Raw genomic sequence first — 17,894 nt, forward strand, 5'->3', positions numbered from 1 at the left:
TTCATATTTAGACATCAAAAGATCTATTTTAGAACGCTTAACTTCGTTTGTTCCTTCGTGTGTGACTTGTAACAAATCCCAAATTTGCTTTGCGTTCTTGCACCCCATGACTCTATTATGTTCATGAGGTCCAAGACCACAGTGGAGCAATTTTACAGCTCTAGCATTAACCTCCATTTTATCAAAATCATCTTTATCATACTCGGACATTGGTTTAGGGATTACCTCGTTTTTGTCATTGGTAGTTGTTACCTCAAAGTCGCCCACTTCAATAACTCGCCACACTTGATAGTTTTCTGCTTTGATGAAGATTTCCATGCGGTTCTTCCAATAGGAAAAGAATTTGCCGTTGAACATTGGAGGTCTCTGAGTAGAGTAACCTTCTTCAAGTTTCTCGTGTGTGTTCATTTTATTTGGATCACACAACTCAACAGGGTTGCCTGCTTTCTTTGAGTAACCGGCTCTGATACCACTTGTTAACTTAGATGGAACACACAAGAGGGGGTGAATTGTGTAGGAACTAGTGTTCCCAAATTTTGCGGAAATTAAAAACGTAGAACGAAATAAAGAGATGCAAAGAGATTTTTATATGGAAACTTCTTGTGCCCAACGAGGAGAAAACCACGACCACTTGGGATTTTCGAACACGACTTCACTAAATAGGGCAACTACTCCGTTACAACCTATAAGGAACTCGACAAAACTTAAGTTCCAATTGGAACCTAAGCCAACCCCAAATGCTCACTCTAGCTTCTGCTCCGAAGCCTACACTCAAGACTTAACTCTAAGTCTTTACAAGGATCACTCAACCCTTTCCCAAATTACAACTCAGTAATTTGAACTCTACGTGTTTAGATATCTTACAATAGTTGGAACATAGGAATACTCTCACTGACAAATATATTTTACTCAAATGTTGTACGATTGTCAGGATTCATTTAAAACTGAAACTCAACTCCTTTTTTATACTGTTTCATCAACCCAGCCACCTTCCCTACATTCTCCACTACTTGAGGTGGTGTTCCTAAACTTTAGGAACTAACTCAAGCAATGTAGAGAAGTCAGGAAAGTCGTTCAATATAGAACGTGGGATGAGGTTTGAATAAATCCTTTCCTTGGAGAGTAATTTAAGGAATCAGTTAAAATCTTTTTACAGAAGATATTTATTTTGTTAAAAAAAATAATAAAGAAATATCTTTTTATAATTTTAACAAAAACCAAAAATAAGATAAAAACCAATTTTATAAAACAGATTGATCGTTTCACTTTTAATTCCAATTAACTCTCGTATTCCTTGTGTTCCAACCAATCATAAAATAGCAAACATTTACATAAAGCCTAAAAATAATAACTCATACTTTTTAGTCTTCATGTAATACTCGTTGCTTTTATGATATTCCAATTGGACCTTTGATAACTCTATCTTGCCAAATAGAACATCCAAGCATAAAACCTTCTTTGCCTTCTTCACTTCAAATTGTTGTGTATGCCATATGTAGATTAAGGACTTCTCTTAGTTCCAACCCCGGAACTTTGTTCTTAATAAGAACCTGCCTAAATAACCTGCACACTTAATACACTTTTATCAAATCGAGTTTGCTTGTCATCACCAAAACTAATCGAGGTCAACACCGTGTGAGAGTAATCTCTGACAGACCGAGTAACTCTTGAATAAATAACCCCTATAATTTACCCTTGACTAAACAAGTAACCCCAGATAAGTAATCTAAGAATTAGTAATCCATGACCAAACGAATAACCTCCTACAAGTAACCCCTGACCGAATAAGTAACACCAGAATAAGTAACTTATGACCGAACAAGTAACCCTGAACGAACGAGTAATCCCCAATAAGGAACCCCATACCAAACCCCCATACCAAATCAGTAACACCTTACAAGTAACCCCTGACGAAAACCAGTAACACACTACAAGTAATCCATGACCAAACCAGTAACACCCTACAAATTACCTTGCCACACCATGTGGCCAGCCGCATACAGAAATTTGTGTTCAAAAAATAATAACGGTCAAGTTGTGCGAGTGTCAACAAGCCTGGAAATCAACATATATAGTGCAATAATATTTCTGAAATGAAATAGTATTACAATAGGAAAAATGCAATTTATCCTGTAAAGGATTTGATCAAATCATATTTATTGATATTGTTTATATTTAGCAATCCCTTGATTTACTCTTTAGATTGATAGTCAAAGATATCCCTTATTCTTAGCTAATGTAACTAGACAAGTACTCTAATGTATCTAGTCGTATTATATTGCTTACTCATGTACTATATATACTCATGGAATCACATCAATATAATTAAGCTTTCCAACATTCTCTTTTCTCATAACTCTATCATATCCAAACTACACTTTGTAGCTAAAATCCAAATTAAACAAGTTTTACAAAGAATGAATGAAAATCAAAATACTAAAAATCCCCAACAACTCAAAACAACCCTTGTTATTCCTTTCACCCTTAGAGATAAGTTTCATTCCCATATTGTCCTTCCCCTTAAGTAGGCGACCTTGATCGTTGACTTTAAAGTCAACGCCCACCACCAAATGGTGTCTTTTAGTCTTCCAAATCATGTTCTTGTACCTCACCTTAGTTGCTAGCTCCACCCTAAACACCAAGGGCACGGTAGCATTTTCCCATTGTACCCCTCTAGGTACAATATTAATATCCCCAACGCGATGCGTAGCCTTTTGATGACCTTGGTAGAAAGGGCTAATAGTGGCATTTCCAATAAACATGTTCAAATTAGGTTTGTAATAAAAGGTAAGTTCTAGGGCATCATAGTAAATTCCCTTATTAAAATTATTTTTGTTGTTTTGGAGCTTGAGATCATATTGGAAAATATTTTTGTAACGAGAGAAATTATTGGTAACTCTGTGAAGGGCAAAAAGGTCAAATTCTTCAATGGATAAAGTGGGGCTTACGGTTTTAAATAGGAGAAGCCAAATTGTTATAGAGATTAAGGCTATTGCAAAGCAGTTGGATGCGCAATTGATGCAGGCCTTACAACTTTTTTTTTCTTGTGGAGGCATTATTGGTTTTAATTTAGGAAAGGAGAATGAAGGGAAATAATAAAGGAGATGAGTTCAATTTTGTTTGGATGGTAGTTATTTGTATATAAATTGTCAACGTGAATTTCTTTTTATAATTAATTTATGACAAATGATGGGGTAGTACCATAGTAGTGATCAAGGGGTTGATGATACCAATCATAGCATGTAGTGCACAACAATGATTATGTACGGTGAATGAATTATTCTAGAATTTTCTAATATGTGAAAGTCCATCTTGTTATGTACTCATACAATAATATTTTACAATTTTACTAATACTCCGCCCTAAAAAAAATATATATAAAACTTCGCCCCCATTTCATTAGAATTGCAACATAAGTTGTTGCACAATTACAGGGTGATGAGTTGTCGAGTTGATGACCAATAGCTGAATTTTATTATAAAATAAAGTATAGCGAAAATGACTTTTTAGTAACTGACATAATTAGTTGCTATAGCCCTCATTACTAGTTGCTGTAGCCACATACGTATACATACATGATGCATGCGTATAATACAAAAATTTGACTTGAAGGAATAAGAAAAAATTTAAATTACCCAAAATACGTGTACTACTCTAGAGCTAAAATAAAAAATGCAAATTATCCAAGTATTACAAAGAATGAATGAAAATCAAAATACTCAAAAGACCCACCACTTCTAAACGGCCCTTGTTATTCTTTTCACCTTTAGAGCTAATAAGTTTAATTCCCTTATTGTCCTTTCCCTTAACTAGACTACCTTGCTCATTGACTTCCAAGTCAACTCCCATTGCCAGATGATGTCTTTTGGTCTTCCAAAACATGCTCTTGTACCTCACCGCGGTCGCTAGCTCCACCCTAAACACCACGGGCACGGTATCATTTTCCCATGGTACCTCTCTAGGCACAATATCCCCAACACGGTGGGTAGCCTTTCCATGGCCTTGGTAGAAAGGGGCAAAAGAGGCATTTCCAATCAAAACGCCGTTAAAATTGGGTTTGTAATAAAAGGTGAGATCGAGGGTATCGTAATAAATTCCCTTATTGACATTTGAACCCTTGTTTTTGAGCTTCAAGTCGTAGTGAATAGTGTTGTTGTTACGAGTGGTATTATTGGTAACTCCCTCGAGGGCAAATGCGTCAAATTGCTCAATGGATAAAGTGGGGCTTGAGGTTTTAAATTGGAAAAGCCAGATTAATATAGCGGTTATGGCTAATGATATGCAGCTGCCACAGCAACCTTTGCCTTGTTTTTCCGCGTTATTGGTTGAAGACATTGGTTTTTAGGCTAAGGTTGTTTATGAGAGAGAATGAGGAAAGGAATGGGTTCGATTTTGTTTGGATAATAGTTGTATAATATTGTGAGGTGACTTGCTTTAATAAAATCAAAAATTGATCCTTTCAAAAAAAAAAAAAAAAATCAAAAATTGATAGAAAATGGGGTGAGTGATACCAACCATCGCATCTAGTGCACAGTTGCACATGGCCATAATTGTACGAATTAGCATATTTCTATTGACCATTACACATGATTAGGAGTTTAGGACCCGCCACAACGACCCAAGTTTGAACGACCAAACGCTAAGGTAAACTACCAGTCCTTACTTGTTTCGTTCTTTTTTACTTGACATACATGTTTCATTTATCATATTTGACAATGCATATATATAATTTTAATTATTAATAATTTTATTTCTCATTAAGTTTAAGAAAAATTTATAAAAGTTACAAGTATATATTATGATAATAATTATTAAGACGAATATGTTTTTTTTACAAATAATTCACAAAAGACGATCAAGAGAAGAGTGATGAATAGTGTAAAATTTAAAGCGGACCAAGCAAGAAGAACAGAGAAAGTATATTATGTAAATGACATAATCGATACTATTGTTGTAGAATAATTTTACTAGGCAGATGATAGGTGTAGTCATGTAGTCACAAAACCTTTTAATGTGGAAACAAAGGTACCCTTCAAAGAAAGAAATTATCACCCTTTTTGTTATTAAATGTATTTAGAGAGTCACAAGGGTGGAGGTGATAGTTGATCCTAGAATTTCCTAAAATCTGAAGAGAAGCTTTAACCACTTGAGCCATCTCTCACTCTCATTTTCACTTTAGTTCTTGAATCTTGATATCCTTGGCTTTAATTGATTTGCATCTAGATTCTAGACAAGAGTTTTTATGTTGTATTACTTGGCTTATTAAAAAGACGCATGTTACAATCTTGCCTCTATCGTCCGTTTTATTGTCAAGTAAATAAGCCCAGTGATTTACCATATTGCCCTTCAAGTTGTGGGTTTTATATGGTGCAGGTGATCAGTTGGGCTTGTCTTTGAATTCAATGGATATAAAACATCTGACCCACTTCATAGTTCTGATATGAAATTTTCACATTGTAATATATACATAGTAGTATTTTTTTTTTTTTTTTTGAATCCAATAAATAAATAAATAAATAACATCTGACTTTAGTCAAAGGTTAGAGAGTTGATACAATAAAAAGATTCCTGGTAAATTTCATTGGGTATTAATGTATTAGGATTGACATTTTAAATGCAAGAGTGAATTAGGATATGATTTTTGCTTGATTACTTTGACTTGGAGTAATCTAAGGGAGTCAAAACCCTAATCAAATAATCAGTAGTGAGAGTTTGATTAGTTTTTCTATCCAGACTCAAATCACCTTGGAGAGTTTGAAGAGAAAGGGCAAAGAGCATTGTATGAGTAAGAAAAAATGATGTTATTAGGAATTAGGATGTATGTACTTGTATGTTATTGTATTTACTTTCAAAAAAAAATGATGAATTTATCGAAAAATGACTTTTATTAGGTGACATCACATACTTAGCTAAAAAATCTACAATTCAAGAAGCTCAATTACTTTAAACAACCTCATCAAATTATTCCATAAAATTGGTTAAAGACGTACTTCGTACATATAAGTATATATAACACACAATCAAATTAATCATCTCAGGAGGACATTATAATGATTAATTTTGTCAAAAAAAAAAAACACACAATACACTATCTACTATCATCACACTATGAAATAAAAAAAAATGATTGAATTGTGGATATCAACTAATTTAAGTAAGATAGTTTATCGATGACCGGAATTAGATCCCGTCCTCTAATAGCTACTTATAGGACAAACAAAATGAGAAAAGGGAGGGAAATCCATCATATGAATATATAATTGATAAATCCAAAATTCCAAATTACCAAGAATAAATAATAAAAATCAAAATGCCCAAAATACCCACCAGCTCATAACGACCGTTATTCTTTTCAGCCTTTGACCTAAGGACAATTCCTTTATTGCCCTTCCCCTTGATCAAAATACCCTCACTGTTGACTTTCAAGTCAGCTTCTACCACCACTTGATGACGGTGTGTCTTCCAAATCGTGTTCTTGAACCTCACCGCGGTCTTTAACTCCACCTTAAACACGACCGGTGTCGTATCATTTTCCAATTTTACCCCTCCTACATCAAACTTCCCATGACGATGAGCACTCTTAAGACGACCTTGGTAGAAGGGCGGGAAAGTGTCATTTCTAATAGAATAATTCTTAGACATGTAATAAAACGTTACATCAATGGTATCATAGAAAATTCCCTTGTTATGATTTTTATTATTAAGCTTTAGGTCGTAGGAGATAGTAGTAGTGTTGTTGTAGTGGCTAGTGTTGTTGTGACGGGTGACATTATTGGTATTTTTTGTAAGGGTAAAAACGTCAAATTTCTCGATGGAACAAACGGGTTTTGAGGTCCTAATTATGAGAAACCAAAATAAGATAGCGCTTATGGTTACGGTGATAATTACACCACAACAACCACCTTTATTACTAGTAAAAAAATTTTGGGCTGCCATTGGTTTTTGGCTAGGCTATCTATCTAATTTGTGAAGGGGAAGAGGTTTTTTACTCTCTAGGTTTGCTTCAACTATTTTTGGTAAGATGAAATATAATAAGCTTCAAAATGTCATATACTTTGCTTTTTTTGTTACATAAAATATTTATTCTTTCGTACAAAGAGGGTGATACCAATCTTGCTAATGTTATAATAAAAGAAAACTTAGAAATAAAGAAAGACAAAAGGAAGAAAGTGTAGTTAGTGAATTTTTAATAGTCTTTACGCTTCCAACAAGATCAACATGTTACATGTGTATTTTTATTTTTATTTTTATTTTTTAGAATTTTTTTCTCAAATCCTTAAATTTATATCACCTAATAAAATACGGAGTATAGATAAAACACTCAAATAATTGTACATACATTTTGAACATCCAACTATTAGCATGATCTGAGAGTATAATTTGACAAATAAGAATATGTGATTATTAATTTCATAAAATAAAATGTACTTCTTATATCTTACTTACTCCATATAAAATTGTAAATATCATATAGTGAGACACATTTGTTTATTTCTATAAGTTGCACATTTAAATCCCGGGCAATGTCCGAGTGTTCTGCATTATTTCCATGATAAAAATCTTTATTAAATGACATGATTAATTTTTTTTTCTAGCTTATAGAACTAATAATAATAAAACTTAAAGAGAGAGGAGTTTTGTGGTTGGTGCACCCGGGTGCACCATGCGCATGGTGCACCCAAAAGAACATTTAGTATATTTAAAAGAACATGGGTAAAAAATGAACATATTTTTATCTTCTTGCAACTGCAAATCCATCACTCTCTTCTCCTGCAATTTCTCACTCCTCTTTCCCTTCCTATCACTCTATTTCTTGCTGCCAATTTTTACTCTCCTTTACACCATCGTTTTCATTTAAGAATTTCAATGAATTTGGGTAAAAATTATTTCCAGAGTACTCATTTTCTCTCTCCATAACTTTCCTCTCTATCTTTTTCTATTTTTCAAAAAAAATTCAAAATAGCAAAATTGTTCATCTTCAAAGTGAAACCCAAGAAAAAAATTGAACTTATTTCAACAATTCAACCTTCAAACTTAGACAAATGGTGGATTCAAGTAAAATGTAAGTATAAATTTTGTACGTGCAAATTGTTTTTCTTCAATAATTTTAAAGTTAAAGTGTTTAATTTTGTGAATTTGGGGTTTTTTTTTTAAAAAAAAATAATTAAAACTATAAAGTACAAGTTGTTTAAAAAAGAACAATTAGAGGAGAAAGAAGAATAGTAATGAATTGAAGCCAACTGGAAGATAACCAAGCAAGGTTAATTTTTCAAACACTAGCTTGTTCTTTTTCAAACACTAACATATTCTTTTTATTCCATGTTCTTTAAAATATGCCTAATGTTCTTTTCGGAGGCCATGTTCTTTGTCAAACACAAACATGTTCTTGTGTTGAACACTATTATGCATGTTCTTTTTCAAATACTAGCATGTTCTTTTTCAAACACTCGTATGTTCTTTTTTTTTTTCTCATGTTCTTTAAAATAAGCCTAATGTTCTTTCCGGGTGCACCATGCGCATGGTGCACCCGGGTGCACTATACTATTTTCAAAATAGTGAGGATATATTTAATTGTTAGTAAGAGAGATAAATAATTATATATATTTATATATTAAAAAATAAAAAAATAAAAGTGGTGTAAATGAGGTTAGTAGAAGTGAGAGAAAAAGAGAATAAATAGTAGTGGATCCATACCAAATAACAAACCGTTGCAATTATTCTTCAACAATTGTAAAAGAAAAGTGTGGCAATTGTTACCAAAGAGAGAAAACCAAGTAATCCACAAGATTGTTTTATTGATTATTGAGATGTATGGCATTAGATAGATTCATACATTATTGCACACTTTCAATATATGAAAATTTCATAATTAATTAATTTTATTAATTACAGAAGAAATGATAATTAATAATTTGTAAATATAAATTGTAAAATATGATCTGATATGAATTGATCTGATTCGATCTATTAATGAATAAAATCACTAGATATTTACTTACAAATATGCTAAAGACACACCAATAAATAGAGTGGGGTAGAGAGATTCCTTTGTACACCCGAGTAAAAAATTACACCCCGTCACATAAACCTCTTTAGTTCACCAAAAATAAAATAAAAACAAACTAATCAAGCCCATGAATTGAATACGTCCCGTAAAATTCCTTCCAACTCTAGATCCTAGTTCAGTACTAAAACCATATTTCTTCTTAATGAAATTACCTTGATCATTGACTTTGAAGTTAGTTCCCACCTCATATCGCTTCCATTTAGACTTGGTAAAATACGTTGTATCGTGCCTTGTCCTTGTTACTAACTCGACCCGAAATATTACTGGTGACGCAGTAATATTTCCCCATCTTACCCCTTTAGCCTCAAAGTTACCCTTGAGTGCATCACTGCGTCTCGTCCCAAGATAGAAGCCTTTAAAAGTGGCATTTCCAATGAGTTGTTTGTCGATACTGTTAGGTTTATAATAGAAAGTAAGGTTGAAAGTATCGTAGTAATAAGCTACGGTCGCTAAGCTGTTACTTAGCCTTATTTGGAATTGAATGGTGTTATTACGAGAGGTAGAATTGGTAGACTTTTCCTTGAGGGCGAAAACGGTAAATTTTTGTAAGGTAATCGTAGGCATCATATAACTAGGTGTTCTTACTGGTGGATGTGTTTTTGGGACAAAAGCGTATGTGGCTGTGGGTTGTAGCAGAAGGCAGACGACGACGGCGACGACAGCGGCGATTAAGCCTAACGAGGATACATAGCAGCCGTAACAACCTTGTTTAACCTTTGACATTGGTGTTTTTGGTGGTTAGCTTAGGCTTGTTTAATTTTATTTGAGCAAAGAAATAAAATTAATGTTGGTATATGCTTGCATATTATTTTTGGTATTTATGCTATGAAAATTTTATTTAATAATAATTCACTATGCATATTGTTCATTTGCTTTTTGATCTGGAATTTATTACTTAATCGTGAAAATAGTTAGGTGGTCAAACAACCGCACAAATATGATATGATTATATTAATATGATGAATATGGGTAGGAAAGAGCAATTTACATTGGAGTTTATGTGAAAACAAATAAGTTAAGCGAGTTGCAAGCCGCCAAGCCTTATTATATAATTATAAGCTGCTACTATTACAGCAACTTAAATTTTAGCCATCATATCCTAGATACATGAATTTGAATAAGAATTAAGTCAAATGTTGGAAGTTTTCATATACCACGTTTTTATATAAATTTATAATGATTTGATAACTTGTCAAGTTTTAGTCCTTTTGGATAGATAACTATTAACTCTCTTCTTAATATATGCAACAAAAAGTATTATTTATGACTTATGAGGCATAAATATTTCTTCGTTGTAAATAATAAGAAATAGATGAAGCCCGTGAGATGCGCGGTTTGTTTGAATTTTTTTAAATAGTTTTTTTTTTTTTTATATATATATATATATGTTTATGTGCGAAAATTAGTTATATATTTTGATAAAATTCCTCTGATATTAAAAGATAATGTTCCGTTCATTTTTTTTATTTAATTTTTAGATTGACAACATTTTGATCTTAATTATACGTTAATGATTAAAAAGTATTGAATGAGATGTCATTAAATTTGATTCGTGCTATATATTGCATACTCTCAATTAGAGGTGATCATTGGGCAGGTTGGGGCCGGGCCGATTCAAGGTAAAAAAAAAATCATCCATTCATCAGGTCGAGCCACACTTCGGATTGAAAAGTTTGTGCCCATACCCGGCCAAAATGCCCGGGCCTAACCAAAAAATAACAATTAAATTCGCTTAAAAATGTCTTCCCACGCCTGTTCAAAACTTTTGAAAAATCGGGTCAAGTCCAACCTGGTTATACCCGCCCAAATTCAGACCGGACTTAGGGTTGGGTCATCTTTGATCGACTCTACTCTCAGTATACACCTAGTCACGACATCATCCTCAGCTCTTCATTTACCCTTGATCTAATGAGCATTTGGGAAAGAAAAGTTTTTGTGGTTTATGAAAGAGTGTACCAATTACCAAATAACGGATATGTATTAGTATTACTCCATAAAAGGAAGAATGCGAATCAATAGTAAAAATAGTTCTCACCAAAATTAAAATAAAAACAACTTAACAAGCCCATCAATTGGATACTTCCCATATAATTCCTTCTAGCGCTCTAGATTCTAAATCAATTGCAAAAAAATTCTTTATTATCAAATTACCTTGATCATTGTCTTTGAGGTCAGCTCCCACCTCATAACGCTGTGGCTGTGGGTTGTAGGCAGACTACGACAACAGTAGCGATTATGCCTAGCGAGGATACATAGCACCCGTAAGCACCACCTTGTATAAACTTGGGCTTGTTTGGCATCATTTTTGGTTTTTAGTTTCCTGTTTTTTTTAAAACTAAAAACCAAAAACAAGAAACAAGAAAAAGGTGTTTCCACTTTTTTGTTGTCAATTTTCAAAATTATTATGATTTTAATAAAATTAAATAATTTTTGTTTCATTATGTGACATATATCATATACTTTTATACAACGAAAAGTCAAAAAACAGAAAACCACAGCAATGTCAAACGAACCCTAGTCATTGGTTTTTTTAACTAGGCTTGTTTAATTTTATGCTATGAAAGAAATTAAATGTATGGATATACTTGCATTGTATATTATTTTTGGTATTTATGCTACGTAAATTCATGTAATACGCGATGCATGTGCATAACTATCTTGCTTTTCGATCTAGAATTTATTATTCTTTCGTGAAGATACTTTAGGTGATCAAACAACCACACAATAAATATTATTAAATTTTATTTTAACACCATACAAAACTACAAATATGATTATAATTATGATGAATATGAGTAGGAAAGAACAATTAACATTGGAGTTTATGTGAACAAATTTAAACAAAAAAACAAGTTGAGTGAGTTGCAAGCTTTATTTTATTACTCGTATTTTATTATATGCTACAATCACAACAACTTAATTAAATCGTAGCCATCATATCCTTGCTAGCTACATGGATTTGAATAAGAATTAACTCCAAATTAAGTCAAATGTAGGACCATGTCACATAAAGGATTGCCAAGGCCGTTTATGAGATTTCAGAGGCCCAACGGCGAAGTAATTAATATACTTTTTCCGTTTTTAATACTTATAAATTATAACACACTTTTTCACGGTATTTAAGAAAAGCTAGACTTCATATAATTTAGTATACTTAAATGGGGATGAGCTTAGAGATTGTTAGGAGACTTGAATTAGGAGTATATGCTTATATTAGGGCCATGAGCCTTTTTTTTTTTTTTTTTTTTTTTTTTTTTTGAGAGGCAAACCATGAGCTTTATATAAGAATAATAGTACAATTTTTATCCCAAAAAAAATACACTTGAATTATATCTAGTATTGTGACATTTTCATTTTTAGAAATTGTTGCAAGTATTTAAAACAGTTTTAATGTCAGGAGAAATTCTTTTTTATTACTTTGGATTAATAAATTATGTTAAATAATCTGATATGAAAATCAGACTTTACACAATTTGAAATTTGTTAGGAAATAAGGGTGTAATTGTGTTTGATTAATGCGGAACAAGTCAATGAAATTAAGAACAAGAGAAACAATAAAGAAGATAAATAAACAACACAAGGATTTACGTGGTTCGGTCAAAATAGACCTACATCCACGGGTGGGGGATTCAAGAGCTTCTTCACTATAATGGAGAAAGAAACAAGAGAATAATACAAGGAGTCCTAAATCTAATGGCTCAAAAAAAGGTTATGATCTAATTGATCAACTAAAGGGTCCTTTTATAACACAAGGAAACCCTAAGATTGTTCCTCAAGTATACTCAAATAGTCGTCATAGAAAAGATATAATTTTAGGAAATATTCCATGAATTATCCTAGAATAACCTAACTACCGAGCTATAGCTCGGCAGCTAGCTCATGCCTGCTGCAAGTCCTCATAGGGCCGAGCTATAGCTCACTCGCCTAGAGCTATAGCTCGCAGCCTCGTTGCAAATTTCCAGCTTCATCAGGTTTTTGTAAAACGCTCATAACTTTCTCGTTTCTTATCGGATTTGGGCATATAACCTATCATTGGAAAACTCTTGAACCAAGCTATCACCTGCAACTTAAATCACCTCAAAATCAGTTGTAGTTTGAGAGATATAAGCGTTCAAAGTCAGACCACTAGATTTCGAGTCACAATTTAACAAAATTAATACTACCATACCCTTGTTTTTTATTATTTACAATAAAAGGGTATTATTTCTAAGATATGTAATATTCATTTGTTGCAAAAAATTAATTAAAAACAAATGAGATAGTATATAAAATTAATAATGCTAGATGTGAAATGTTAGGGAGTTTGCAACCAATTCCTTGAATGTGATTATAAGACTCGTCAACTTAACTGTTTGTTTCATATGTATAATTATCAAATGATAATGGGCAAAGTAAGTAAGTGAATAGTGTCAAAAGTCAAAATAAAACAAAACGTATGAACGAATTGTTGTAGAAAAGTACGGAGGACGCAAATGTATTGCTTTAAAGAGAGAATACAAATCAATAATAGAACTAATTTACCAAAAATAAAAGACAAACAAAACAAACATGCCAACCAATTGAACACTTCCCATATAATTCCTTCCAACACTAGACGTAAGTTCAATTCCCCACTTAAAGATCGCCCACTTCTTAATCATCAAATCACCTTGATCATTGACTTTGAGGTCAGCTCCTACTTCATAAAGCTCACGTTTGGACTTTCTAAAAAACATTTTATCGTACCTTAACATTGTTACTAACTCCACCCTAAATATTACTGGCGACACCGTAATACTTTCCCATTTTACCCCTCTAACCTCAAAATCACCCTTACGCCAATCACTTCCATCCGACAGTTGGTAAAAGCTTTTAAAAGTAGCATTTCCAATTGGAATCAAGCTACTAATGTTATCATTAGGCTTATAATAGAAAGTAAGGTTTAAAGCATCATAGTAAACGCCTTTCTTTCTTTCTCTATTGTTAAACCATAATTCGAAATGGATAGTGTTGTGACGAGAGGAATTGGTAGTAGAGTTTTCCTTGATTGCAAAAACGGTAAACTCTTCCATGTAAGTTGAAGGTACCATAAAAGCGTTTGTGGTCGTGGGTTGTAGGAGAACAAGGCAGACTACGACGATAGTGGCGATTAAGCCTAACGAGGGTACATTGTGCCCGTAACAACCACCTTCTTGTTTAGCGTTTGTTGTCATTGAATTGGTTTTTTTAAACTATACTTGTTTATTTTTTGTTCTAGGAAAGAAATACGAATAAAATTTTGTAAGTACTTAGCTTGTATATTATTTTGGTATACCTTTAATGGAGAATGGAAATAAATGTCAAGCTTATTGATCTAGCATTTATATTAATTCTTGAAGAATATGATATGATTATATTGATATAAACACGTAGGTGATCAAACAACTACATGAATATGATATGATTATATTGATATGAAGAATATGAGTAGGAAAGAGCAACTTGTGGATAATATTAAATTGTTATTATTAAAAGCTAATTAACATTGGAGTTTATGTGAAAACAAATTAAAACAAGATAGTTGTACAAGTAGAATTCCTTATTATAAGCTATGATAAGAGCAACTTGAATCATAGCAGCCATCATATGATTCATATCCAAGCTACATGGAATAGAATAAAGATAAGTCATATGTCGAAAGTCTCCTCATATAGTCATGTACCAGCATGATGATGCTACATAATAATATCATATGCTAGTATATAGCGCAACCTTGTTTGGTAATTGGTTATTAGCTGTTTCTCTTGACTGGTTTGACCAGTACGTAGTTTGTATTGGCTTTTTTAGTTGACTAAAAGACTTTTATCTATTAATATATATGTGTTTTGTGAATATGATTGTTGGTCGCAAATTACCTATAAGAGGGCAAATATTTTCGTAAAAAAATATTTGTAATATACATTTTTATGATCCATCAATAGTACAATAATGTAATGTATAATAGTAATATAATATTAGAAAAAAAAAAGTTTCATATATGGTTGGCCATATTGTGTGCCTAGAGTTACTTATCAGGGGTTATTCGATTGATTAGAGGTTACTTGAATTTATCAGTAGTCATGCAATGGGTTACTTGGTCAGGGATTACTCAATCACGGACTCATGGGTTACTCAATCGATCAGGGGTTCTTTGGTCAGGGGTTACTCAGTCGGTCATAATTTTCTCAATCAAGGATTGCTTGGTCAGTTAGGTGTTACTCAATAGGCGTTACATGGCCAGTATTTTGGTGTGTATATCAGCCCACATGACATGGTTAGCCACACTGTAAACGAGCTAATAAAAATTAATAATAATATAATTACTCTCTCCGTCCCATAATATAATTCTCATTTTTCTATTTTGGAGAACCAAAATGTTTATTTTTTGATAGTATGTAAATACCATTATACCCTCACTATTTTAACTTTATTCATTGTACTTCCTAATTTACCCTTGAATTTTGCACATGCTTTGTACTCCCTCTGTTTTTTTATTTGCATCATTTTGACCGGTACATTTGCCGAGCCACAACTTTGAACATTAATATTTTTAATTGTTAATTGGTAAAAATTATTGTAAACACAAATTTTAAATCTGTAAAATATAGGTTCAAAACAAATGCAACAAAAAATTAATTTTATTAATTTGATAATTTAGGGTAAAATCTCTAATTTGCTCCTCTGATTCGATCTCCACTTTGACTTTTACGTAATTCACAAATTGACTTGATTCTTGAACGAGGGTCGTCGAGGCTTGATCTCGATCAAAGATTTGATGCATAACTTTGACTTATGTTGATATAGACCTTTGACTTGTTGTTGAGGAAGACCTTTGACTTGTATTCTTGATTGAGGGCCGACGAGGCTTGATCTCGATCAATGAATTTTTGATGTAGAGGCTGAACCGGTGATGTTCTTGATGATTTGAGGTTCTTCTTTCCTTCGTGTTGAGGGCCTTCGAGGCTTGATCTCTTCCACGGGTGATCTTCTAGAGTAGAACGACACGTCGAATGCTTGTTGTTCTTCTTCTAGGCTTTGAGATGTTTTCTCTAAAATGGTTTAGAGTATTTGATGAGGGGTTTTCTCTAGAGAGATTTAGAGTATTTGATGACAAATTTTCTTTAGAGAGGTTTAGAGTATTTGAGAGGCTTTTTTTTTGTATTTGAATTCTCCTTGTTTTCTCTAGGTTTCTCTCTTAGTTTTCTCTCTAAGTTTCTCTCTAGGTTTTTCTTTCTGTTTCATTTTCTCCCTTCAAATGAATTAGAGAGCCTCTATTTATAGAGTGAGTGACTCTTAGGGTTAGGGTTTGATGTACAATGGTGGTGGGCCTGCTTGATTATTATAACCCATTTTTAATGGCTTTTAACTATTAAATAAACAATTTAATTAAAATAACTAAAATGGGCTAATTTAATTTATTCACCCAATTTAATAATTTTAATAGTCAAATTAGCATTAAGTCAATAATTTGATTTTTGACCCATACAATATCCAATGTGGCACTTATGTAATTTTTTTGTGCCTACAATTATAAAAAAAAAAAATTATATTATGAAACTAGACGTTATGACGAATCTAATTGTATATTATATAATAACAATTATTTATTTTATAAAGGTGAAAAAATTAAGTCAATTATTGAATGTGAATAGTGCAAAAATCAAAGTGATGCACTTAAAAAAGACGGAGTGAGTACATTTTTTCACTTTCTCTCTCTAACTTTTGTTTATGACTGTATTTTTCACTTTTATTAATGTACTTTATTCACTTTCTCCTCCTATTTCTTAAATACCGTGAAAAATCACAAACAACAACTATATTATGGAACGGAGGAAGTATTATTTATTTTTTTTCAGTTATGGTTATATTCAATTATAAATTATTAATCATGAACTAATTGTGTTAAACTTAGGGAAATATTGGAGAAAACGGCTTAACCATTTGCATTGATAATACTCACAAATATATACCCAATACAATCGGAAACCCAACTTGCCTAAAACTCCTAACAAGATAAACTTAACGTAAATACAATATTAACAAATATAACCAAGCCGACTCTAATAAATTGTCCATTCCACGCATATCACATTTTACATTCTGCTTTTTTTATTCTACAACGTTAATGTAAAGCCGGCCTCTTATGAAATCCGCCAATGCTTATAGTCGGCTAGCCGCCCCTCTTGTATGGGATCGAGTCGATACCGGTATGAGTTGGACAAAAGCCAGGCCAAGTCATTGCATCACTTTCTTATCAATTCTGTTATCGGTCCTTTGTCCATAACGACCTATAACTTCGGTCACGTGGAGAGTTTTTTTGAACTCGTCTCACTAACACGTAAAAGTTAACCACCAAGAAAATCCACCTAAGTACCCCCTAAAAAGATAATACAACTTAAAAAGTTCCTTTTTCACAACTTTTCACTTAAAAAGTCCTTTTATAAAAAATCGACCACTTAGGGCCTGTTCTCTTCTGTTGAAATTCAGTTCAGTTCAGCTCTTAATTTACGTCTAATGATATTGCTAATGATATATATAAAGCCAAATTTCATTCTTTTAAGCTCTTATTACAACGACGACGACGACGACGACGACGACAACAACAACAACAACAACAACAACAACAACAACAACAACAATAATAATAATAATATTAACAATAATAATAATAATCAATAAGTAATAAATAATAATAATAATAATAATCATCAATAAATAATAATAATAACAATAATAATTGAAATAATAATACTAATAATAATAATCATCAATAATAATAATAATAATAATAATAATAATAATAATAAAAAATAAATAAATAAATAAATAA

At 32.3% G+C, this 17,894-nt stretch overlaps 1 protein-coding gene across 1 annotated transcript; it reads right to left on the bottom strand.

Annotated features, from left to right (window-relative positions):
* Positions 1-3,690: 3,690 nt before the first annotated feature.
* Positions 3,691-4,335, bottom strand: LOC145628170 (protein NDR1-like). Its single transcript, XM_081680480.1, has one exon. The coding sequence runs from the start codon at positions 4,333-4,335 to the stop codon at positions 3,691-3,693; it is 645 nt and encodes a 214-aa protein (XP_081536606.1).
* Positions 4,336-17,894: the final 13,559 nt, after the last annotated feature.

This window comes from Chenopodium album, chromosome 4 (assembly GCF_948465745.1).
Source record: "Chenopodium album chromosome 4, dcCheAlbu1.1, whole genome shotgun sequence".
Taxonomy (NCBI): Eukaryota; Viridiplantae; Streptophyta; class Magnoliopsida; order Caryophyllales; family Amaranthaceae; genus Chenopodium; species Chenopodium album.